Source organism: Carassius carassius, chromosome 25 (assembly GCF_963082965.1).
Source record: "Carassius carassius chromosome 25, fCarCar2.1, whole genome shotgun sequence".
In the NCBI taxonomy this organism is placed as follows: domain Eukaryota; kingdom Metazoa; phylum Chordata; class Actinopteri; order Cypriniformes; family Cyprinidae; genus Carassius; species Carassius carassius.
The window spans coordinates 22,762,155-22,789,006 of NC_081779.1; the positions used below are offsets into that span (position 1 = coordinate 22,762,155).

General features: G+C 39.1%; 2 protein-coding genes across 6 annotated transcripts; both read left to right on the forward strand.

Annotated features, from left to right (window-relative positions):
• Nucleotides 1-2,154: 2,154 nt before the first annotated feature.
• On the forward strand, nt 2,155-12,963 carry LOC132104428 (zinc finger and BTB domain-containing protein 18-like). Of its 2 annotated transcripts, none has more exons than XM_059509895.1 (5): nt 2,155-2,423; nt 2,847-3,069; nt 7,592-7,786; nt 10,988-11,179; nt 11,377-12,963. In XM_059509895.1, exons 2-5 carry the CDS (start codon nt 2,860-2,862, stop codon nt 12,382-12,384), a joined length of 1,605 nt encoding a protein of 534 aa, XP_059365878.1. In that variant the 5' UTR covers nt 2,155-2,423; nt 2,847-2,859; the 3' UTR covers nt 12,385-12,963. The 2 variants fall into 2 exon arrangements, with proteins under 2 accessions (XP_059365878.1, XP_059365879.1); XM_059509896.1 differs by having other exon boundaries at nt 7,595-7,786.
• A 3,997-nt stretch (nt 12,964-16,960) lies between these two features.
• On the forward strand, nt 16,961-26,619 carry LOC132104429 (zinc finger and BTB domain-containing protein 12-like). Of its 4 annotated transcripts, none has more exons than XM_059509899.1 (4): nt 16,961-17,251; nt 22,853-23,075; nt 23,628-23,900; nt 24,743-26,619. In XM_059509899.1, exons 2-4 carry the CDS (start codon nt 22,866-22,868, stop codon nt 25,754-25,756), a joined length of 1,497 nt encoding a protein of 498 aa, XP_059365882.1. In that variant the 5' UTR covers nt 16,961-17,251; nt 22,853-22,865; the 3' UTR covers nt 25,757-26,619. The 4 variants fall into 4 exon arrangements, with proteins under 4 accessions (XP_059365882.1, XP_059365880.1, XP_059365881.1 ...); XM_059509897.1 differs by lacking the exon at nt 16,961-17,251 and adding an exon at nt 21,630-21,901; XM_059509898.1 differs by lacking the exon at nt 16,961-17,251 and adding an exon at nt 21,630-21,768.
• The last annotated feature ends 233 nt before the right edge of the window (nt 26,620-26,852 follow it).

Genomic DNA, 26,852 nt, shown 5'->3' on the forward strand with positions numbered 1-26,852 from the left:
AAAAGAGAAAATTATCTGACGCACAAGGCAGGAAGTGACGCAAAGAGAAGCAGAAAAAAATATATCAATAAAATCACTTGTTAACGACTGTGTATTAGCTCGTGATGTTTATGTAGTACTTTGAAATAGCCTTTTTATAACATCTTAACTGGCAACACTGACACCATGAAACGTTCTTGCTTGAGTTAAATGCTTATTTAATGTTACTTTATTTCTTTAAAATAAATGTAAGCTTCTGTAATATTGTTTTAATATCTGTTACATTACTGCTTGCTTTTAATTCACCAAAAAGTGTCTTTATGTCTTTTGGGAAAGACCAGGACTAGGACTATAATCTAGAATTGAAAAGATTAAATAATTAAGTTTAAGCATTTTCCACTGTAAGCACAGAATTGAAATAAAAGGTACAGTATGGGTATGCTAATTAGACGAACTAGCTAGCTGGCTTACATGTACAAATAAAATAACAAAATGTAGCCTTTATTTTGTTGCTTTTGTTGTCTCTTAGACTACTTTAGGCATTGCATATTGCTCACATTTCCCTTAACTGTACTTGTCACAGTGCATAGTTGTGTGAGTCTATTTTATCAGATTCACTCATAAAATACCTATATACAAGGCGCTTCAACATCTCCATTTATTTATTATCACAATTGATTTACTACTTATCAGTATTTACAGTTATGGCAAAAAATAGCAGTCCCCTTGGTAAATATGATCAAAGAAGGCTGTGAAAATTAATCTGCATTATTAATCCTTTTGATCTTTTATTTTTAATAAAATGACAAAAAGCTAACCTTTCATTGGATAATACAAATTTTAAATGTGGGGAAATATAGTTATGAAATGAATTTTTTCTCAATACTCGTTGGACACAATTATTGGCACCCCTGGAAATTCTTATGAGTAAAATATCTCTGAAGTATATTCCCAATCATATTCACAATTTTGAGCACTCCAGCGTGATTAAAAACATATAATTATCCAGCCATGGCTTCCTGTTTCACAGAAATATAAATAGGAGGGGAAACAAAGCCCAAATTCCCTTAATCATCCATCAATTTCCAATCAAAGAAGACGTGTGTATATATCGTCCTAATGCATGATCGAAGGAGAGTTTGAGTGGCTAAAGACTCTCCAAGGAACACAGCTGGAGAACTGAAGAAAATAGTTGAGTCTCGGGGTCAGAAAACCTTAAAAAAAAGTGTCAAACAGCACCTACATCACCACATGTTGTATGGGAGGGATTCAGGAAAAATTATCCTAGCTCATCCAAAAACAAACTCAATATTCAGTTATCTGACATGACCGGAACTTCAAATAGGACTGGCTTCTATGGTCAAATGAAACTAAAAAATGAGCTGTTTAGCAGCAAACACTCAAGATGGGTTTGGTGAACACAGAGATAAAAAGTGAACTGAAGAGGAGAAGCTGGGAATCTAAAGGGTCTGGAGTGATTCTGGATGAAGGAATGGTCTCTGATCTCTTGTCAGGTGTTCTCTAACCTCATCAGGCATTATCGGAGAAAACTCAGAGCTGTTAAACTGGCAAATGGAGGTTTCAAAAAGCATTGAATGAAATGGTGCTGTTAATTTAAAAACATTTATTTCATAATGATATTTCCCCCCATTTTAAATTCTTATTATCCAATGAAAGGTTAGATTTTTGTGATTTTTTTTAAATAAAAGATCAGAAGGATTAACAATGCATATACATTGTCACAGCCTTCTTTGTTCATATTTACCAAGGGTGCCAATATTTTTGGCCATGACTGTATGCTATGTTATATTATAGTAAAGTTTTTTTTTTTAATCTAAAATCTTGCCTAGGGCACCAACAGAGCCTGGGCCCGCCCTATAAATGTGATTTTCCTGTAACAGTTTCCTGTAACAAATTTTAATAAAATGTAAAGGATATGACAACGAGATTACAACTTACAGAAGCACTTCATATAGAAATAAATCAGATCTCACTTCAGAAATTGTTAAATAAAGATGTGACTATAGAAATGGTTCACAGATTAAGTAAAGATACAGCGTTAATAAACAGGATTTTAAGAATTACTACTAAAGTTATTATTATTATTTAGTTAATGCTCCACACTCCATCCTAGTAGGTGGCGGTAAATGCACCTAAAGCTGGTTTGCCAGCCACCATAAAAAGTCGAAGAAGAAGACGAAGCTGAAATTGTTTTGAAACACACGGAGCACAACAGAAAAACGATGTTCTGAATGACAGAAATCAGACGCATAAAGACGGCAGACTTGTCTTGTGTTTTCCTCGAAATCCGCGCGAGTGTTTGTTTCCGTTTGCTGTTTCGTCCCGTGATGTGGATGAGCTGCACTGATCTCTAGACATCATAAACCTGATATAAGTTTCTCTGGTTTTGAGGATTGTTGATTTCTCCTCGCTAAATCACTCAAGTAAGTTCAAGTTGTTTATCAGATCAGTGATGTGTTTGTATTGTACTGAGGGCGGTGTGTTAAACAGTCTGTCTGAAACAAAAGATGCTAACAGTGCGAGCTACTTGAGCTTAACACTTATATAAAAATGCAATGACAATGATTACACAGATACTCATTTAATGGACAGTTGTGCCTCGCAATTCTTCTAAATGGCAAATGCATGGCGTTATGAGAATATTCATGGACCTATTGTTTCTGTATTTTTGTAACTTATGTTAATTTGTGAATTTCCTCCAGTGTAAATAAATAGGTCAAAATAACAGAAATATTCAGAAAGTTATTAAGAGTTACAAGCTCCATTAGGATTTTAAGTGTAGATATCTGTTGTTTGTATTAATCTAGTATTGCATTTCAAATAAATGGGTGTTTTGTTCGTTTTAGCTGTAGTGAAAGCATGGATGTGGATGTGGTGAGTTTCCGTTTGCCTGCGCATGGAGACACTGCCCTGAGTAACATGAACTTCCTGCGGACGCAGCAGCACTTCTGTGATGTCACCATCGTGGCTGGAGGCAGGGGCATGTTCAGGGGTCATAAGGTCGTACTGGCAGCTTGCTCTGCGTTTCTCAGGGACCAGTTTCTCCTGAACCCCTCATCAGAGCTACAGGTGAGCGGCTTCTCAAATTAAGTTAAATTACATAAGTTACAGCATCATCAGAAGCAAACCATTTGATCTTCTATGTTGTTATGGTCTGCCTTTTGTGTTAAGTGGATGAAATCTAATAAAATAGTATCACAATCACACAGAAGATATAATTAATTAAAATTTTCCCATTTGTTACCCCCTCCTTAAATCATGTAAAATATAATAAACTTTAGTGGATCACAATCAACTGTAATAGACCTTATGCACAAATGGAGAAAGTAAGACCATCTTATTTTGTACGTTGTAGTTGTGCATTTCAAGAAAGTCTGGAATTCCATTCTTTTCTCTGCCGGTCCAGCCAAGGATATTCTCATTTCTGAACATACAATGTAAAATTCTGAACATAAAATGACCATTGTTTGACACAACGTTCTTCTCTTAAGACCTATATCTGCTCCCAGGTGTCCCAGGGTGACAGAAGATACCCATATAGTCTTTACTCATAGGTGCTGTTTGTGAATCCCCCTGAAGACTGGTAGCAATTGGTCCTGCACGAACCGATAACAACACATACATAGACAAACATTGATCTCTGTCAAGGTCGGGTAGCTATGTTGTATTAGCTACTCTGAGAAGATGGTAGATCGACATTCACTATATATATATATATATATATATATATATATATGTAACCCTTTTCTCAACTCATTTAATTTGAAATTTCCCTAATCAAGAAAACCCTGGATTCCCGGTAGTTGAATGTTGAATTGGCCGGAGTTTTTTCCCTCTTCTCAAACTAATAATAAGCGTACGGTGCCTCCACCAGGGAATAATAAAGCAAAAATGAATTTACTTATAATTTACTTCCCCAGAATTTTAAATTCCTGTTAGTTTTCCCCCAATTTAATTGAAATAATAAATCAATACAGAAATTCCAAATAAGGGGAAAAGAATAACAATGATTTATTATTTAAACACTAATATGAAACACTTTTTGTTGGAAGAAAAAAATAAAATTAAAATAAATATACAACTGGTGTTTCAAAGCATAAAATAAGAAATGTAAACAATCTGTTTTGTTTAGTTGTATAAAAGTTTTTCACTCCTTACACCCTTTAAGTACTCGATAGCCTTAATCTCTGAGTATTCTAAATGATCACCCTCAAAAACAATATACACTCTCCCTTCTTATTTTAAGTGAGAAAGATAAATCAAATAAAATATACCGGATAATTATTGAAAACTCACAATTACTCCTTTGAATCGATTTACACACTTCACAGAATTAACACAAAATTTAGTCAGTAACAATAGATTAGTTTCGTCACGGTCTCTTATGGAAAAAAACACACACTCTTTTGGCTAGCCGTTGGGGCCCAATTGTTGGTGCACTTTCAAGGGAAATGAATTCAAGTAAAACTCAGTACATCCAGAGAATTTGTCGAAACGAATTCACTTGCATTCCATCCAGGGAAATGACGAAGCAGTGAAAAGTGATCACTTACAGCACGAGCCGCGAACAGAACACTCACGCAGTCACGCAGCGGGGTGAAAGTCCAATCCAACCGCAACAACAAAGCAGCTCGCGATGAATCTCGTTCCCCAGACACTATTACGATTCGTCTGGAAGTGCTTCTTGTAACACCGATGATTCAGTTACCGTCCTTGATGCAAATTTCTTCGTCGCAATATCTCGCACTTAACGCAACAGGCATATGACGCAACCCAACGGCAGAATGGGTTGAAATTATACTACAGTAAAATAAAATAAAAACAACACTTGAAACAAACACAATCGAGATGATGAAAGTTCTATCTGTCACTTTGGGCCTGCACTATAAGTAATGAAGTCTCCAATAATGACGTTCACTTTCAGTAACACGAGGACATGTGCTGCAGTCTCGCCATGTTGTCTCTATAACGTAACTTAAGGCAACTTGCGTCCGTAAACTTTTAAACAAGCTCAATGCTGATTGGTCAACGTTAATACACCTCAGTTCAACAGAACACCTCATTTGAATAAAGGAAAACAGTACAAATGATAAAGAACCAAAGAATGTTGGTACATTTTGTTACATCACATTATCAAATAAACAAAAACAAAAATATCAAAAGTATATATTTTAATACTCTGTAATTTTCAAAATAAGGTGTATTTTTAAGGCATATTTTAAGGGGTCCCTACATATATATATATATATATATATATATGTATATATGTGTGTATGGGGCCGTAAATGCCCTCCGAAACGCAATTGAGACTGATTTGAATCCGATCGCTCAAACCACTTCAGGAGGTGGTCTGGGCCGCATTCCAGACAAAACTAGACAAGTGTAAATGCATCTGGTTGTTAAAACCACATATGTAAATTGTACTCCTCCCCAAAATGCTAAAAAATAAACGTGTGAGGGTGTGTTATAGACGGTTTCAACGGCAACAACATAAACAAACGTTACTTTGCATGCGCGCTTTTGTGGACCTAACTTAACTTCCGGTAGACTTCCAAATAGAATCAATAACAACAGCCAAGTCCCTCTAGAGTAGATATTTTTTGATAACAAACAAAATATGTTTGCCGCGTGGATCAGGCGGACTTAATGAAAATGCAAATTCATTCTTTGCCAGCAGGAGATGTTGCATAGACATAAAGGGCGAGAAATAGAGGTTTCCCCAGTAACAGCTGTATACAAAGCAGAGCTGGTACGCTCACACGCTGCTTTATCAGGCATATAACATGCAAGTCTTCCTTCAGAAATACAGCGATATAAAAACACCTGTGCCTCGTTTTGATATTTAAACATATAAATGTAAGGAATTATTATTATTAAACGTGCAGTACATAACGTTACTCATGTTTATTCAACGAAGCCTTTTTGAAAATCGATCAGTGTTAAAATTGTGGCGAGTCTCCAAAAATAAATAAATGTATGGGAAACACATCCCGCAGCACAACCACCTGACCCCAACTTCAGTCTACTCATCACATTGACTTTAACTGCGTTTGTAGAAGGCACCGCAGCCAGACCGATATACACAACACAGACCGGAAGTTAACTTAGGTCCAGGCGCGTGCGTCCGATGAAACCGTCTATAGGCTATATGTAATGTTATAGCCAGATATGACGACGCTACTGGAACACGCACCACCAGATGAGAAGCTGAGCATATATTCATTAAACCAACGTGCAAACTATCGCAAATCAAAGTGAAAGTAAGTCGCGAACGCTTAACACACAATCATCATCATTAATAGTAGAGAAACGAAATTATCTTACCAGTGCTGTTGCCGCTCTCTCTTATTGCGGTCTTTGATTTTGAAATTTTAGCTGATGATCAATAAAATGCAGCTCATATCTGTTGCTTTCGGTGACGTGCACTCCATTAAATCTGCATATAGCACGGGAATTGAAGATCGGATTTAAATCCGTTTCGCAAAAACACATTCATGTGAACAGGTGTAAATGGAACCGTTTTGATAAATCAGATAGCTATCCGATCTGAGAAAACGCATGAAGTGGCCAGGTGTAAACAGCCCCTATGTGTGTATAAAATGTTTGAATATATGTATGTATATGAGTGTATGACCCTGGACCACAAAACCAGTCAAAAATCTTTAGGATATTAAGTAAAGATCATGTTCCATGAAGATATTTTGTAAAGTTCCTACCATAAATTTATCAAATCAAAAATAAGGTTAAGTAATATGCATTGTTTAGAACTTCATTTTGGTGATTTTCTCAATATTTCATTTTTTCTTGCACCCTCAAATTCCAGATTTTCAAATAGTTGTATCTCGACCAAATATTTTCAGATTCTATTAAATAATTTTTTCAGCTTTCAGATGATGTATAAATCAAAATTTTCCAGAAATTGACCCTTGTGACTTGTTTTGTGGTCCAGGGTCAATATATAGTGTGTGTGTGTGTGTGCGTGTGTGCGTGAAATATGGATTTGACTTGAAGGTGTTATCAAACATTATTTTATCAAAAAATGCAATGTTGACTCAATCAGTAGCATTAGGCTAGTTTGAAACCAGGGAAGTGTTCAAGAAGCCTGTTTGAAATCAATCATTATTTATGTAATTCCATTAGATGTTGATGCAAAATTTAAAGTCTGCATAAATTGAAAATTAAATTCTTTAAATGGGTGGTATTGACCTTATTGTGAATGATTCATCCATGTTTAATGTTTCTTTTTTTCTTTTTTCTTCTTCTCTTTTTTGACCTTCAAAACGTCCTAACTCAATTTTCCAGTGAAACAACAGGCTTCTCTCTGGAAGCATATGCCAGACTTCTCTAATCATTTAGTTCCCTTATCCTCTGCCCCTTTATTATGAACCGAAAGCTCATATTTAGATCTGCCTCCATCCACTCAACAACCGATTGACAGAACCAAGTCCCCACCCTACATTTTTCTTCTTTCTTCAATAATCAGTTCCGCTCTGATTTACGTCACAACACATGATCTGTTGCTACTTCCATTGCAATATTAATTTTGAAAACCATTTGTTGTTTTGATTGTCAACAAATGCTTTCTATCGAGCAGGTGTCAATGTTGCACAGCTCAGCAGTGGTATGTGAACTCCTCCAGTCCTGTTACACAGGGATGCTGCAGTTCAGTGCCAAAGAGATCGTGAACTACCTGACTGCAGCCAGCTACCTGCAGATGGAGCATGTGGTGGAGAAATGCAGAGGAGCCCTGAGCCAGTACATGCAGCCCCGCAGTCGCAGCCCCATTGTGAGTATCTCGGCCTCAAACACTGGTCACCATTGCAGACCTTGTTTCTTCATAATGAAACACTTCACCTAAATCTTTATTGAAGGAGACGTTTTGCAGGATGCTCTTTTGATTACATGCACATAGCAAACACTTTTATCCAAAGAGACTCAAAAAGAACCATCAATATTCATATTATACTCTTTATTATTAGAAAACTATATCCAGAAACAAGCTAGAGCAGAGGATAAATGTAGAAAAAAAAGAAAAAACTAGTAATTTTGGTGTGTGCATTGGTTGAAGTGCATTGGTTGAAGGTTGTTAAGCGTTTGTGGGAGCGATGTGTCTTCAGCTGCTTCTTGAAAGTTGTGAAAGTCTTATCCAGCGGCAGCCAACTTCTGTCCTGCAGTGTTTCGCTCCAGCCCTAACCAAACACACCTGAACAAGCTAATGAAGGACTAAGGGTTACAAAGGCTGCATTCCACTTCGCTTTTAGACATGCACTCACTTGTGCAATGTAATAGATGATGTACTAGTGATGTGAGAAACAAACCTTTCCGAAGCTTTGGTCTCTGTAGTTTGGTTGGAGGTTGGTGGCTCATTCCACCAAAGAGGAGTAAAGAGGGTGAAGATTTTGGAAGGCAACTTTATGCCTCATTGTGATGAAACAAGATTGATGTAGGGAGGTGCAGTTCAAGTGGCAGTCCTAAAAGCCAGCATCAAAGCCTTAAATTTCATTCTGGTCACAGCTGGGAGCTAGTGGACTGAGAACTTTTGCCATCTGGCCGGCGCTTCAGAGCCGCAGACACCAGGACAGTCAGGCACAAGAACAGTTTCTTCCCCCAGGCAATCTACCTCATGAACAGTGCATCTTACTCAATCCTATTCCATTATCATCAATAGCACAACTGTTTATACAACTTATTTATTTGCAAATTGTCTGTGTGTTTTTGTTTCTGTGTATTGGAAGCTTATGTCACTAATACAAATTCCTTGTATGCACAAGCGTGCTTGGCAATAAAGCTCTTACTGATTCTGATACTGATCAGCAGTCCTCTTTGGCTGATTGAAGACCAGATGTGCTAGTGCATTTTAGATTATCTTCAGAGGCCCATTAAAGCTACTGTTCACTATGACAGACAGGAGGCTTCTCCAAATTCCAGCAAAAGCATAGTGTCATGCTCCCAGTGTAAAACACCATAAAAGGTCCATGTGACTAGAGATTTATATTCCAAATTTTCTTGAACCATAATATTTTGTGACTATAGCAATTTTGGTATTTGCTGGAACTTGACAGCCTACGTTGATTGTTTGATTCATTTTAGTAAAAACAAACTTGACTTGAGTAATAGATAGGGTTCGCAGAGCTTTAAATGTACAGTATTAAAGTACTGGGCCGATTTTGTGTGAACTATTTCCCAGTACCATTTAAAGGGTTCCATTCACACCGACCATGTGTACTAGGACATGACGTTAGCTGGTCGACAATGATGTCATTTGTGCGCAACGTTCAACAACGTTAACAAAGAAGAACAATGTTAACAACAGGAGGATGGAGGACGCTGTGGTCGGAGCTGTGTATTTGTTGTGTATCACGGGTTTCACAATAATGGACATGGAATGTCGACGTATACGTAAAGCGATTTGAAAGACTTGAAAGGAGGATTAAGAATCTCTAACAACAACTGGCAGTGCTACATTTGCTACAAGTGCCTGCACTTCAGCGTCTGTACGTTTATTGCTGTTCATCATACTTATGAAATAAGTTGCCAAATTGTTAACAGTATGTTTACATGTTGTGACGAGTGGGGCAAGCCCGAGAGCCATGGGAGCAGAGCGAGGTCGATGGAGTAATTGAAGATGAGTGACATCTGCACCACTCACCGGTCTCGAGTCCCACAGAGGAGCTCCGGAAGGATAAAAAGAGGAGTTACGACAGTGAAGGGGGAGATGGGACCAGGCATGGGTTTTATTTTGTTTTGATTTTGTTTGTTTGTTTTGTTTATTTTATTATTAAAGTTTTATTAGATCCCTCGCCACTGTGGTGAATCCACGGTGCCATCAAGCATGGCAGAGCAGTCTGCTGCCATGGACACTCGAGGCGGTGGGCTAGAGTGAGTTGCCGGGGAGACGGATGAGCTCGCTGCCGGCTTCCCGGGATGCGGAGGGACGGCTACCATCCGTGAGGGAGCGGAGGAGTAGCCGCCGTACGCATGGAGGCTATAGCCATGATTGAGGAGAAGCAGGGAACTCCTGCCGGCTGCCCGAATCTGGAGGAGCCGTCACCATCCACCAGGCATTGGAGGAGCGTCATGCCGTCCACCGAGGGCTATCCAGTGCCACCGCTGGGCACCGCGGAAGAATTCACCCAGCTGGTGGAGGACCGAGTGCCAGTGTGTCTGGGAACTGGAATTTTTTTTTCTCCTCTCTCATCTCTGTCTCTCCTCATCCTTCCGTCTCCCTTTCTCTCGCCTCTCTGTCCATACCCCCAGGTACACCACAACTCCCCCGGAGGGGGGAGGGGGGAGTAGAGCACAGTCTCGGGAGTACCCCCCAGCCTGCAAGTGGTGATGGGGGTATGTGACGAGTGGTGCAAGGCCGAGAGCTGTGGGAACTGAGTTAGGCCGGTGGAGAAATTGAAGATGAGTGACACCTGCACCACTCACCGGTCTCAACTCCCACGGAGGAGCTCTGAAAGGATGAAGGGAGGTGTAATGACAGTGAAGGAGGAGAGAGGACCAGGCCTGGGTTTTATTTTGTTTTGATTTTTTGTTTGTTTGTTTTGTTTATTTTATTATTAAAGTTTTATTTGAATGTTCGCCGGTTCCCGACTCTGTTTTTACTGCGTTACAACGGCGATTTAAATCATGGCGGGTGAGGGTGTTTTCGAATGCGTCTGGCCAATCAGTGTCTACTTACGTCACGGTTAGTACCAGTTGTGCTGGTTAGACCCTGCTCTTGGTTCTCGAAAAAGGCAGTCCGGTACTAAAATCACACCCAGTTCCTGCGTTGTGAGGATGCCCAAAAGTGGGTAGTTCCACAATTAATTCTGGTACTAAGAAAAGGTTCCTGTGGTGCAAAAGGTCTTAATGATGACAGAATATTTATTTTTGGATGAACTGTGCCAATAAAGAAGTATAATGCAAATAAAGTAGTTTAACTATACAATTTTTACTTGCATTTTGCTTGTCTTTCTCTCTGTTTCTCCCTTTAATTATTCAGACTGTGAAATCGGAAGATCCTCAGTCTATGCCAGTGATTGTCAGTGGAAGTACCCATTCGTTGGGATCCATTTCATCCCCTTCTGATACAGCATCACTGCATCCTCACAGTTCAGGAAAGGAGCTCCAGGCTGCTGATGCCGAACTCTCCAACATCCCTCACAAAGATGACAGTCATTTGACCATACACTGTGTAAATATATGTTGGTTTTGCTTCATATGCTAAGTGCCAAAATATGTTCCTTAATTTCACGTCACAAGTAAAATCATCAAACATGGTTGCTACATTATTGCTGTCAGTTTGACTGTCCCAAATCAAAGAGGATCATATCAGCACTTATTTTGGTAGTTTCCTCGGTTGTCTAATTTTTTTTTTTTTTAACATAACAGATAAGGGGATCCGATGCATCTGGACACTTCGAGGGAGAGGACGGGCCTGAGAGTGACGTCTTTCAGGTGCAGATCAACAAAGAACAGCAAGACCCAGAGAAGACCTCTGGTGCTGAGGAGGAAGACAGAGAAGCTGTTGTCATGTTAAATGACCACGAACCGATGGACGCAGGTATAGAGGAGCCCAGTATGGAGGGGCAAGCTAAAGGCAACGACCTCAGAGGGGCAGGCCGCATGTGGAGACGACGGCATGGAGAGCACAGGGGAGGCAGAGGAAGAGGCTTTAAACACAGGAAGAGATACACTTTCAAGGACCGCAAGCTCTTGGGTAACTATCAGGAGGCTTGGCGATTTCCAACCCCTGATGAAATGATGGGTAATTTTGGAGCGGACTTTGGGGCTGATTACCTGTCCAATCAGCATCTCGCAGATGATACCGTCCGCATTGAGTACAGTCCTGGAGAAGAGATTGGCTCTGATGGAGGTCCTGCACACTTTGGTGTGGAAGCTTCCAGCAGAGAAGAGGGAATGAGAGTTAGGACACATACAAATGAGCATGGAGCTGCTGACGAGTCTGTGGCGGTGGTGGGATCCACGTCCTGTGTAGCGGGACCAGTGGTGTGTGAGCAGTGCGGACTAGCATTTTCCACAACGCAGGACTTAGCCATGCATTCCCTGTCAACTCACCGGCTGTACGTGTGTCCATGCTGCGGGAAGCACTTCAGCCACTCCAGTAACCTCAACCGCCACATGATCGTCCACCGTGGAGTTTCCAAGCTCCACTGTTGCCCCCTGTGCCACAAGACCTTCACTCAGAAGTCAACACTGTGCGATCACATGAACCTGCACAGTGGAGAGCGGCCGCATGTGTGTGCGTACTGCCACGTCAGCTTTGCCCATAAGCCTGCTTTACGCCGTCACCTGAAAGAGCAACATGGAAGGACAACGGCCCAAAACTATCTGGAGATGCAGCGAAACAATGAGGGTGGTGTTGGGGAAGGGGTTTAGATCAGATTTAAAATGTTACTCTGTTAATGAAATCAGAATTAACCCTATTTACTTTCCTAAAGGTGCCATAGAATGCACTGATACAATATTTTAAATTGTTCTCTGATGTCCCCAGGGTGTATGTGTGAAGTTTTATCTCAAAATACCCCACAGAAAAAAAATTATAGCTTGTTTCCTTTGGCACTTTTAAGTTATGAGCCAAAACGCGCTGTTTTTGTGTTTGTCCCCTTTAAATGTAAATGAGCTGGGGCTCCTGGCTCCCTTTTCAGATGAGTGCGGAGCTTCAATAGCTCATGCTCCTAGGCATGCCACCGGTGTTACGGTTTAACTGGTGGTGACCGCATTACTGACTTCACATTGCTTCCAAATGCAATTTTTAACTACTAAATTCCTATTCAAGATCATTCTGGTAGCATGTGAAGGCAGCATTAGTGCAAACAAGCAGAGACAATGGTAGCTTTAGCAACATTAGACTTACAGAGAGCCATGAAGCTCTTTTGGAAAACAAAATATTACACACAATGCTTACTTTGGCTGGAGTCTGGACGTTTGCGCACAAAGCATTGGTATCGATCCCTATTTCAGAAACAATCTTTGCACAACTGACCCTTGTTTGTGAGGCAGTCCTGTGTAAATTGTTAGAAAAAAGTATAGGACTTTTCAGTTTTTTTTCTGTGACATTTCCTTCGAAAATGAAAGGTAACCACCATGTCCCCAGCAGTCTATGGAGACTCCTATGTTCGTTGGTGCATCCCAAAACACAACACTTTTAATGGCTCTTTGGTGCTGACATTGCATCTCCAGCAACTACAGCAAGAGAACAGTAATGGTGGACCGCAGCTTCTCACTCAGGGTTGTGTATATTGCCGCGTTTCCACTGCAGGAACTTTACCCAAGAACTAGGCCTGGTACTTGGTGTGTTTCCACCGCAGGAACCAGGAACTAAATAAAGTTCAGGGTAAAAAAAATGCCCCTCAGAAAGTCCCTGCTGGTGAGGTAGTACTTTTTAAAGTTCTGGAACTTTTGGGGGTGGGACTTGGGCACTAAACATCCTGATTGGTTGAGTTCAACCACCATTTATTCGGATCATTTTCAAAATATTACTCTTATTGTGTCATGAAATGTAATTTTAAAAGTATTTCAGGCAAGAATGTAGTTGTTTAAAACTCAAATCTGTGGTTTATTTATAAAGACAGCGCCTATTTAAAAATGTAAAACGCCGATCTCGGAGAGGTGAGCTCCACGCGATCAGCGAGAGCTCAGTCCTCATGTATCCACCGAGAAGCAGCCTCACCTCGGCTAGACCTTCTGATGTGTGCCACTGGCTCTGATGTCTCTTTAGTGGTTAAACATAAAATATAATTCATTTTGGGTAAATCTAACAGTTAATCTTTGGTCTGTATTCATTTTATCTATATGTTAAAATGAAGATAAAAAGGGCAAATTTATATAATATTTCGTTTCATTGTAATGGCTGTATATATATATATATATATATATATATACACATATCCCTGAACTAAGTACATTTCTGCAGCTGTTATTATGTTTAAATGAAAACGAAAGGAGGCAGTGTTATTTGATATCCTATTTCGTTTTATTGTAAATATAGAGAGAGGAAAATTGCAGTAGCCAAGGCGAGCTGACTGATGTTATCAAGTACGCTGCTGCTTGCAGATTAAACGGATTTGCGTTGTCGCGGACATCACACTCCCGAGTCGAATGCACAAAGTCTGAACTACCAAGGATGCACGTCCAAAATCAGCGTACTTTTTATTGAGAAACGCGCGCAGACCTACGTCACCTAGGTCATCTATTTGCCTAATCTTCCCGGTACTTTACACCGCGGTGGAATCGCAGAAAGCAACAGGTCTGGGGGGAAAAGTTCCTGGTACAAATGTTCTGGGTAATTTCGGTGGAAATGCTGCATATGATAATATGGCAGAAAGCATCACAACTGGGAGGGACTTTCCCCGAGCATGACGTCATGGTAGTGAGAAATCTGGAACTGCTTGTGTGTACAGACTGTTTATGATTTATTGGGATTATAAAACAGTGAGTGGGTGGATTTTTACAATTATAGGCTGGTTGTCTTTACACACTGTGGACACAATGTTCTAACTTTAACCTTATAAAAGGGATTTTTGTATTCTATTGCACCTTTAATACACATTTCTTGGCTTATTGTGCTCCATTTATAAGTGCACATTAGGTGAAAATGTATGTCTTTGTAATCGGTATGTAATAACTGTATTGTTGCATCAAAATGATTCAGAATTGTAAATGTGGAAGCCGAACACTAGCACTGCTTAAGCATTTGAGCCTGAGAGATCTGAATAAATTTATACTCACTCATAGCAACAGTTCACCCAATAATGAAAATTCTATTATTTACTCACCTTCATGTCATTTTAAACCTCTGAGAAACACAAAATAATCAATTTTGTCTAAACAGGTAAGCGCTTTTCCACCATCAGGCCGAACCATTCTTGTTGCTTAACTGTTTCATTCCATGCTGATCTGGCCCAGCCAGTATGGATATGATTTCATTTTCCACTGTGGGGCTGACAACAAAGCTGGTTATACAAATCTACAGAGAGAAACTAGCAGCCAGAATCAGACAACAAACAAGTAACCCATGCTGAGTGGTGATGTCACTACACTCATTCGACCAACACAGTTCGGCTCAAGAGGATATCTAACTGTAACCATTACTTACTGTTCTTAGAACCATTAAACCTTACAGTGGAAAACCAGTTAATGATATTGTTTAAACCTCAATATCATAATTTGTAAAGATGACAGAATTTCCATTTTTGGATGAACCACCACATAAAAGCTTAAATACTTCCTTTTTTTGTGTTTCTTTACAGGTTAAAAGTCTTTTTACTACAAGTGATAAGACAATAACGGATACCAAATGAAGGTCTTCCATATCTATGGCTTGTAAGAGTGATAAATGTTAATATAAACAAAATAAAATGTTCATGAATTAGTACTGTTGCGTGATGAGGAAAGTAAGAAAACATGTTTGTCATTTTTGTTGTAGTGCGAGTTTAGTGTCTGTATGTTGCAACAAAGCCGTATTAAAATTGTCCCAACTGTAATTTTCTTTGTCAATTAATATTATATTTCCTAGTTTGTTTGTTTGTTTGTAAAAATAGTGTATGACATTGCATGGGATAAATAAAAAAAACAAACCTTATATGTATGGAATACAATTCAAAATTATAATGTTACTGTTCTAAAAGGGCATGCCTCTATTTTTATCTGACCAATGCAGGGGTGTGTCAAGAGCATTTTAAATGAGGGGCCCGGGCTCGAGCACTGACTCAAAAGAGGGCAGCTGCAGTCAAAGCTATTATACACTATTAAGATATATGCTATTGCTATTTTTTCTGTTAAAGTGCATAAAGTAAGATTCCTGTAAAGCTAATGTTTATTTCTCCCGTTGCCTTTTCATAAGCTACAGTATCTAACACTAGTCAGTAATGTCATTATTGATCCTAACAGACACTTTCCGTTGAATGCTTTAATTTAGGACCTAATCAATATGTAGGACCTCGGTGAACAGTCACGCCAATAAATGCAGTATCGGCTACATCTGCCGAAGGAATAAGAGTCTACTTCATCTAACTAAGTTAATGATTAGCTGAAGAGGAACAATACTTAGATTGTCTGGACCCGTTTCCTGTCAAGGAGAACTGCAAAAAAAAAAGCTATGTCGACATTAAGTGAAGTGATAATGTTATCATACAACAGAGGACAAGTCTGTTGCAAAATAGAGAAAACTAATCTTGAGCTAAACATGTGACCTCAACATCTGGGTTGGTTTCCTGTCAGCCATGTTGCTTTCCAATTAAAAGAGTTTATGACATTAACTCTTTACACGAGATACAAAGACCCTGTGTATACAGAAGCATCACATGATCATGGAAACGTCACAGGAATCGTTAATAATTAATGGACCTCAACACAAAGAACCAATACAGGACCCATCCCATGACTCTGCTTAATTCCTGCTAGCTTGAGAATCTTTCTACGAACTGAACTTTTCAACAAACTATCTCAAAAGGACGACCATTGAGAAATCTGAAGGTTTAACTGTATTCACAAATAATGTTTTATGTCTTATGTTTGATATGCTCAAGGTAATCGGTGCAACTTGAACCAATATTTTATATATGGTTTTTATAACACCTTTTGACGTTTAGTGCTATTAATGTGTGTAAGATACGTAAAGTTTAGTATTGAACGAAAGTTCACGTTATTTACCTTAATTTGGAGCTAATGAAATCTCCAGATTCTGAATTGTGTGCATATTATGACACTTTATAAGCTATTAAAAAAAGCTCCACGAAGGAGGTCATCTCACATGACGATGTCCCATGATGGTTAATAACTGTTTAATCAAGAAATAGTACGGGGCGTGTCTAAGCTCTGCAACAGCATCCCATTGGAAGATCGCATCGTGGGATGAACTAATCTGCTTCGGTAAAACCCCGATGCTTGGATTTATTCAGGGTCTCTTGTCGTCTCTTGTCTAGACTCTTGTCGAGGGTTGTGTCAGGTGTCGTGTCGCGTAAATGCGGCTCGCTGCGCTGCTCTTCCTTCTTCGCCATGGCTTGAACTACCAACTCCAACGCTGCTAGCGTTCTTGCCATACAAAACTCAAAACCACTCCGTTGAAACTTCGTGACAGCGAAACCATCCGAAACTCCGAAGTTCTACGTAACCAGGCAACCAACCAATCACCAGGAGGGTTTTCCCAAAAGTCGTCATCCAGACGTCAGATCTGCATCCAATCCGAGGCACTGGGATTCCCTCAGACGAGGCAAATCTCCAAATCCGCTCTCAGCAAATGCAAGTAAACAAACAAACTTAATTTCTTGCTGAAATAGGTGCAAATTGATCTTAAGCAGTAAAGACGAGACCCATCTCTGCTTTTGTAGTTTTCTTGGTGCGATCTAACAAATAACTTACTCCTGGGACTTCATTCAAATCCGTTATCATTATCTTCAGTAACTTTATGTGTGTGTGTGTGTGTGTGTGTGTGTGTGTGTGTGTGTGTGTCCATTAGGTTTTAGATCCATGTATTAGTTAGCTCAATAAATTCTTGTTTCATTGATAAAGAAGTATTGTCTTGTGTGGTGTATTTTTGCCCAGATCTGAGCTACCTAGCTGGTAACGTATAAATTATTATCATCCTGTTTGTATTCTAATTATCTATGAAGTAATATAAACAGAAGTGTAAAGATTTACTGATTTTAACTTTCGTTAGACAAACCGTTGATGAAGTATAAACTAATTGAATTGGGAATCGGTTCAAATAAAGCAATTCGAATCTTTAGATTTGATTCTTCTCAAAATAAATGAGCTAAATATTTCCTTACAAATATGATTCCAATATTCACAGTCAGTTTCACTTATTCTAATGAGTAAAACCTTTCAACTAAATCATCCAAGTTAAGAGACTTTTCTGTCCTCACCTTGCTTAAAGGGTTAGTTCACCCAAATAGAAAAATTATGTCATTAATAACTTACCCTCATGTTGTTCCAAACCCGTAAAACCTCAGTTTATCTTTGGAACACAGTTTAAGATATTTTAGATTTAGTCCGAGAGCTCTCAGTCCCTCCATTGAAGCTTTGTGAACCGTATACTGTCCATGTCCAGAAAGGTAAGAAAAACATCATCAAAGTGTTCATCTTCAGTTCTCTCTTCACAGCAGTTCAGTCAGTGTACTGTTTGAGTAAATGAATTACTCAGGGATATTGGCTTGTTTGAACTCAGAGGGAGTGTCAGCCACATTAAAAAAAGTTAACAGCTTAAGTCATTTGTGGATTAATGCGTATTAGAGACGCGAATCGTTTAAAACGATTCAGTTCGATTTGGTGAACTCGTTCAAAAAGATCCGGTTACATCGAGTGATTCGTTCGCGAACCGGATATCACAAACTGCTTTGTTTTGAACTCTCTCTCACAACAGACACGGAAGAGAAGACAATGCTGAATAAAGTCGTAGTTTTTGCTATTTTTGGACCAAAATGTATTTTCGATGCTTAAGAAAATTCTAACTGACCCTCTGATGATGTCACATGGACTACTTTGATGATGTTTTTCTTACCTTTCTGGACATGGACAGTAGACCGTACACACAGTTTCAGTGGAGGGACTGAGAGCTCTCGGACTAAATCTAAAATATCTTAAACTGTATTCCAAAGATAAACGGAGGTCTTACGGGTTTGGAACAACATGGGGGTAAGTTATTAACTACATAATTTTGCTATTTGGGTGAACTATCCCTTTAAGACTCCAGGGTTACCTGTTTCCAATCAGTACAGTACTTGACTCTGAATGGTCAACAACAGCATTGAGGGGTCAGTTTCCTAATTCCTGTGGAAATTTTGTAATTGGAGGTTGAGGAGCCAATGTAGCTGGAGTAGCTGAAGCATGGGCTCTGACCCTCAGGGGTGGGTGGGGCATTACATTATATAAAAAAAATTAAAAACACCAAGGTGAGTAAACTGTACCATAGGTAACATTATCGGTAATCCCAGAGATTGAAAAGGTGATCGAATATAGGGAGATGATAGGGTCTGGAGAAAGCGTAATGGTCGACTTGGATCACATGTGCCTTAATAACCTTATAACATTACAGCCTTGACGTCATTGAATTTCACTTAGAATTGTGCAACACTCAATCGCCTTCCCAATATTAAATCTTATACTTGGAGCAACAAAATTTGTTTTCGACAGTCCAGTATAGACTATTGGCTTGTCTCACAGTCCTTCAGGGATTTTAATGTTTCAGTTATTCTACATTGCCCTATGACAGATCTTAAGGCAACTCTTGTCCAGTCCCCTCTCTCTTCAGGTTTCTCTTCTTCAAGACCTAGAACCACTTATTGAAAACTCAACTCCTCTTTGCTTAAGTATGATCAATTGAGGAAAAATATTTTATTTTTGATTAAATATTATTGGATCAAAGCTCAAAGGGAAAATAAACATGGCCTCAATTGGGAACTCCTTAAAAATGAAGTAGGTAAATGTGCGAGAGATTTTTGCAGACATTTAACAAAACTTGACGAGGAGTCTGTCACCTCTAAAATAATGACTCTGTGTGCTAAAATGCAGGAAGGTTTGTCAGAAATTCAGTGATCTGCAAACTCAGTTAGACTCTATGTTTAGGTGTAGGCCAGAAGGAGACTTTATTCACTCTATTTCACTCAATTTAACTATTAACTCTTTAAATGTCAATGGTACTCTTCTGATCCTAAAGAAATCAGTTCATATTGTGCAAACTTTTATTCCAATCTTTACAAGTAAAATTTTTGCATGGGTACAGCTTTGTCATTTTTCCAGTCTTTGACCATTATCTAATGACAATAAGATAATCTGCAATAGATACATATCCACCGATTAAATAATTTAGTCTATTGAGGCGAATAAGAACAATAAGTCTCCAAGAACAGATGGGCTGACAGTTTTGTTGATGATTTAGCTCCCTTTTTGCTTAAGGCTTATTTGGAGAGAATTGCATCTGAAACACTCCCATCTACCTTATCACAGGGGTTACTTACTTTAATACCTAAACCTAAGAAAGATATTTTGCTGATTGACAATTGGTGTCCAATCTGCTTGTTACATATTTTGATTAAGATATTAGCTTTGCTAATGAAAAAAAAAAATTAAACGTGTTCTTTTTCAGGTTTCACTCCAAAGAGCCATATTGCTAATAACATACACCTTGTTTTGGATTTATTAGACTATGGTGAACTGATTAGAAAGGATGGTTTTATTTTGTTTGTGGATTTTTATAAAGCCTTCGACTCCCTTGAACATGATTTTATTTTACAATCCCTGTATAAATTCGATTTTGGTGATTTCTTTAGCATAATGGTACAGACTTTATATTAAAAATGGAATCTGCTCAGTCTTAAATCTGGATTTTCCCCAAGGTTTAATGAGTCTAGAGGAGTTCGCAGGGCTGCCGTGTATTACCTTACTTGTTCTTAATAGGCTCTCAACTTCTTACTACTATTTTGTCAGATAATCAATAACAAGAGATTAATATAGCTGATAAACATATTCTTATATCACACTATACCCTGTTTTAATAAATGACTTACTCGTAAACGAGTCAGTCTATTGTTCGCTATCTGGCTCGGCTCGGTGTTCATCTTCAGTTCTCTCTTCACAGCAGTTCAGTCAGTGTACTGTTTGAGTAAATGAATTACTCCGGGATATTGGTTTGTTTGGACTCAGAGGGAGTGTCAACCACATTAAAAAAGTTAACATCTTAAGTCATTTGTGGATTAATGCGTATTAGAGATGCGAACCGTTTAAAACGATTCAGTTTGATTTGGTGAACTGAATGATTCGTTCGCGAACCGGATATCCAGACTGCTTTGTTTTGAACTCTCTCTCACAACAGACACGGAAGAGAAGACAATGCTGAATAAAGTCGTCGTTTTTGCTTTTTTTGGACCAAAATGTATTTTCGATGCTTCAAAAAATTCTAACTGACCCTCTGATGTCACATGGACTACTTTGAAGATGTTTTTCTTACATTTCTGGACATGGACAGTATACCGTACACACAGTTTCAGTGGAGGGACTGAGAGCTCTCGGACTAAATCTAAAATATCTTAAACTGTGTTCCTAAGATAAACTGAGGTTTTACGGGTTTGAAACAACATCAGGGTAAGTTATTAATTACATAAATTTGCTATCTGGGTTTTTTTCATTTTTCTATGCTGTTTAAGGATGTCTTATTAGGTTTTTATAGCTCTCACAAGAATTTAAAAGACAAGTATTTTCTAATAAATCTATTAATTTTCCTAGCTAAATTATTTTTATACATAAGTACACTTTTTGTCTGTGAAACCTCTATTTCTTTTTTTTTGTAAAGACCTGAAGTGTTATTTGGATACTATATCCTCTTCCAGCAATGTCAAAGCCTTAAAATCTTATACTTTGTGCACAAAGTATAATATTTATGCTTCTTTATGATGTGTTATTTGATAGCTGTCGGGATGGTGGGATTTAGCTTTTTTTCTTCTTCTTTTTCCTTCGTTCTTACTTTCTTATCAAGTTTACTTGATTGTGATTTTCAATAACACCGCTGCTCACGTATTTCGAATTTCGTTTTACCCCTAAAAGAACGAAAAGCAACTTTGTTTTGAGTTTATCGGGGCCTTTATTTATTAGTGGCTGGGCGGAAGTGAGCGTCACTATCATCTCGATGTAGCTCCGCCTGTGCCTCGATCTGATATCAATAAGAGAAGAACGAGTCTCTGCCATTGCTGTTGCCATGTCAACCAGTGACTCTTTACATTTAATAAACCTCAGAACACGTAGCCGGTAGCTGGGGCCATTCGGCAGGTATTTCGATACACTCGTTCAAAATTAAATATTTCCCACGACCCCCTTCCACTGACCTCGGGGGTCTCGGCTTATTGTTATCCAGGCGGGGCTTTTATTCTGAAAATCATTTTATAATCATCAATATTTCCTGGTAAGTTTTCGTACTTCATTTCATTCTGCGAATCTCAGCTAAAATAGTTTTGAAACACACGGAGCAGAACGGATGAATGAGCGAAATGAGACGCACAAAGACGGCAGACTTGTCTTATGTTTTACTCGAAATCCGCGCGAGTGTTTGTTTCCGTTTGCTGTTTCGTCCCGTGATGTGGATGAGCTGCACTGATCTCTAGACATCATAAACCTGATATAAGTTACTCTGGTTTTGAGGATTGTTGATTTCTCCTCGCTAAATCACTCAAGATCAGATCAGTGATGTGTTTGTATTGTAATGAGGGCGGTGTGTTAAACAGTCTGTCTGAAACAAAAGATGCTGCAGTGCCAGACTGATATAAACAATAACACTGACCACTCATCATTCATTCAAGGGAGAAATGTGCTGCTGCTTTATTATACGTTTACACCATACAGTCTATGGTTTACACACACCTTTCAAAATCTGCAATAGGTTAATAACAAAAATAATAAGCGAGGGATTATCATTTTTTCTTTGTCCTGCCCTGACCAATGTATTTTACATAAAATATGTTATATATCCAAAAGGCAAAATAACAACTCAATACATTTATAACTAGACAATTAATAATTCTTTAAACTGTGTGTTGTTTCTGTTCCACAGCTGTTTTTATATTTTGTGATAGTTGTCCATGAGTCCCTTGTTTGTCCTGGGCTGTGTTTCTCAAAAGCTCAGGAAGCTAAAGTTGATCATAGGGACTGTCTGTGGCTTACAATGCTTTTGGGAAACACAGCACTAAGCAGTAAACAAACATATTGCATATTGTTTTGGTTTTCCAGCATCTTCTGCACATTTACGCTCTTTTCAACAGTGACCGTATGATTTTGAGGTCAAAAATTCCAAATCATTGACGCTTCATTAATAAAATTAGTTTTTTTTTCTTTGTTTGTCTTTTTTCTTTCGTTTTAGCTGTAGTGAAAGCATGGACGTGGATGTGGTGAGTTTCCGTTTGCCTGCGCATGGAGACACTGCCCTGAGTAACATGAACTTCCTGCGGACGCAGCAGCACTTCTGTGATGTCACCATCGTGGCTGGAGGCAGGCGCATGTTCAGGGGTCATAAGGTCGTACTGGCGGCTTGCTCTGTGTTTCTCAGGGACCAGTTTCTCATGAACCCCTCATCAGAGCTACAGGTAAAGCCATTTGTTGACAGGTTCTTGGGAAATCTTCTGTATTACCTGCGTGGCTTTGTCCCCTGAAATTTATGTAAAATAAAATCTGACGTGGACATCTTGAAGAAATTAGTCTTTGCAGCACATATTTCATATTTCTATGAGAATATGAAAGTGTACACCACAGCTGTATTAACACATAGAAATGTAGTGTTACAATCACTTTCAGGCTCATTTTTCTTCTAGCTGATGAACAATAAAAACATTAACAGCCTATTAATTTCCATCCGACTTTAAAGATCTTGAGTATATAAAGTGGCAGACAACATAATTGCAGCGTGCAGTTATAATGTATAGAATGTTGCTGTGTGTTGGTGTGGACGCAGATATAGTTAACATTACAGTTATGGTTCTTAGTGCTTAAGCTCCTTTGTTGTTTGAATTTATGCAGTTCTGTTTGGTGTTGTTTTAAAAATCAGAGTTTAATTTTGCAAGCAGGAAATTGCAGATTTTGTATTTAATTTTTTTACATCAGCTGTTTTGTTTCTGTCAACAAATGCTCTCTCTATCCAGCAGGTGTCGATGTTGCACAGCTCAGCAGTGGTATGTGAACTCCTCCAGTCCTGTTACACAGGGATGCTGCAGTTCAGTGCCAAAGAGATCGTGAACTACCTGACTGCAGCCAGCTACCTGCAGATGGAGCATGTGGTGGAGAAATGCAGAGGAGCCCTGAGCCAGTACATGCAGCCCCAGAGTGGCAGCCCAGTTGGGAATGTCTCAACCTCAAACAAGGCTATTCAGACTGTGAATTCAGAAGACTGTCTGTCTATGCCGGTGATTGTCAGTGTAAGTACCCATTCATTGGGCTCTATTTGGGATCTTATACAGCATCACTGCATCCTCACAGTTCAGGAAAGGAGCTCCAGGCTGCTGATGCCAAACTCTCCAACATCCCTCACAAAGATGACAGTGATTTGACCATACACTGTGTAAATATTTGTTAATTTGCTTCATATGCTAATAATGATCAAGGAGACAATGGTAATAGATTTGATCAAACATCTTAATCTGGGAGGAACATAGAGAAGTCCCATTCACAATGGTAGCCCTATCACTGGAGTTCACCAAATGTATATATTGGTGGTTGTATTAGTCATACTTGCTGATATTTACTCGAATATGACATGCTATCCATGATTGCGTCCCAGAAAAATGCATTCTGTAAACATTTTTGAGTAGCCATTGAATTCTTCATCACTGAATTCTCACCAAACTTTGTGTTTGCTTTTGACATTAAAATGAGATGCTGTTAAAATGCCTCATATCGATTGCAAACGGTCAAGTTTTGAGACAATGAAGAATCTGGAAATTAGTTTCATGCTCTTTTGGAAATTTTTCATTCTTTTTAGAACACTTCATTAGAATCATTGCAATAATCACAATACGACCATTAAAATCATTGCGAATCATGAATATTCAATATATCATCCAAGATCCAACCCTAATTGGTAGTTTCCATTTTGCACCACATATTATTTGCATTTTACGTGAAGACTCATTGCCAACAGTCATGCATCAAATCGACTTCTGATTTCTATGTTGTTCTAACACCCCCACGGATGAGATCAGCTCTTATCGTGGTAGTTTGCTCCGTTGTAGTTTACCAATTTGTGTTTTTACCATAACAGGTAAGAGGATCCGATGCATCTGGACACTTTGAGGGAGAGGACGGGCCTGAGAGTGACATCATTCAGGTGCAGATCAACGATGAACATCAAGACCCAGAGAAGACCTCTGGTGCTAAAGAGAAAGAAGACAGAGAAGCTGTTGTCATGTTAGATGACCACGAACCGATGGACGCAGGTATAGAGGAGCCCAGTATGGAGGGGCAAGCTAAAGGCAACGGCCTCAGAGGGGCAGGCCACATGTGGAGACGTCGACATGGAGAGCACAGGGGAGGCAGAGGAAGAGGCTTTAAACACAGGAAGCGATACATATTCAAAGACCGCAAGCTCTTGGGTAACTATCAGGATTATCAGGAGTGCCTCCCAACGCCAGATGAGACTACAGGTAATTTTGGAGCGGACTTTCAGGCCGATTTCAAGTCCAATCATCAGCTCACAGATGGTTCTGTCTTAGTTGAGTATAGGGCTGGAGAGGGACAAGGAGAAGAGATTGGCTCTGATGGAGGTCCTGCACACTTTGGTGTTGAAGCTTCCAGCAGGGAAGAGGGAATGAGAGTTGGGACACATACAAATGAGCATGGAGCTGCTGACGAGTCTGTGGCGGTGGTGGGATCCACGTCCTCAGGGGTGGGACCAGTGGTGTGTGAGCAGTGTGGACTAGCAGTTTGCTCAATGCAGGACTTAGCCATGCATTCCCTGGTGTCACATCGACTGTACATGTGTCCATGCTGCGGGAAGCACTTCAACCACTTTAATATACTCAACCGCCACATGATCATCCACCGTGGAGTTTCCAAGCTCCACTGTTGCCCCTTGTGCCACAAGACCTTCACTCAGAAGTCAACACTGTGCGATCACATGAATGTGCACAGTGGGGAGCGGCCGTATGTGTGTGCGTACTGCCACGTCAGCTTTGCCCACAAGTCTGCTCTGCGCCGTCACCTGATGGAGCAACACGGAAAGACCATGCCCCAAAACCAAATAGAGATGCAGCGAAACAATGGTCTAGGGTTTTAAATCATACTTAAATAGGTAAAGTGGGTGCTATAATGAAAATTAAAATATACCCTTTATTTATTTTCTTAATACTCTTTTATATTTTCATTTTGCACAGCCGTAAAAAACGTCTTCGAAATTGATATGTAGTAACTATGCATTTGAGCTCTTTAGTCTGGAGAGAATGAGCTTTTATTCAGTTATTTATGGATAGTTTGCCCGAAAATGAAAATGCTGTAATGATTTATTCACCCTGTCATTTCAAACCTGTGACTTTCTCAACTGACTTCTATGTCTATGAAACACAAAATAATATATTTAACTGTTATTGTCCATACAATAAAAATCAAAGTGGTCCAAACAATAATGACTCCACTATTACATATACAGCTGTTGGGCATTACTGCATGCTGTGTCTCCGTCAGATCCTTCGGTCCAGCTGCGGACTTTCATAGATATTTTGTCCCTTTAATCCCAGGACATCTTTTGGTGGTAGGAAAATGGTCAGGGGGGGAATCTGTCATGTTGGTGGATATAACATCCTGTTCCTTAGATATAAAGCCACCACCCTCCATAGGTCACAACTCCTTTTTTCTTCCTGTATGTCTGACAAACTAACAACACCCTCTTGTGCTCCTAACTTCTCTCCGCTCTTGCATTCTCACTGGTCTCCTTAATACTGCTAACATACCCCTTATTCCCATATCCCATAATACCTTCAGACTCTTCTCCTCTTGCTCGTCTGGTTGCAAGCTTCGTCAGATTAATGCTTATGTCTCTGATCCATATAAGATATATATCAGACTTTGTTTCTTTATGCTGAAATATTGAGTGTTGCAGTTTCTTTCACATTTGAAAAAATAAAATGTTTGTTTTGATATTTTTTCCCATAGTCATTCATATTCATATGAGTAATGTTTTAGATGAATGTTTTAGAGAAATAAAAAATAATGTTTTTAGAGAAATAAAAAAAGGAAAATTCTAAAACAGTTATGTTTCTTAATAAATATGATATAATGTTACCATTATTAGTATGCAGTGTTTATATAACAGTGCATGTCTCTGTATTTGTGTTCTCAGCATGTTGTTTCCCTTTAGGCAAAGAGCACTGGAAGGT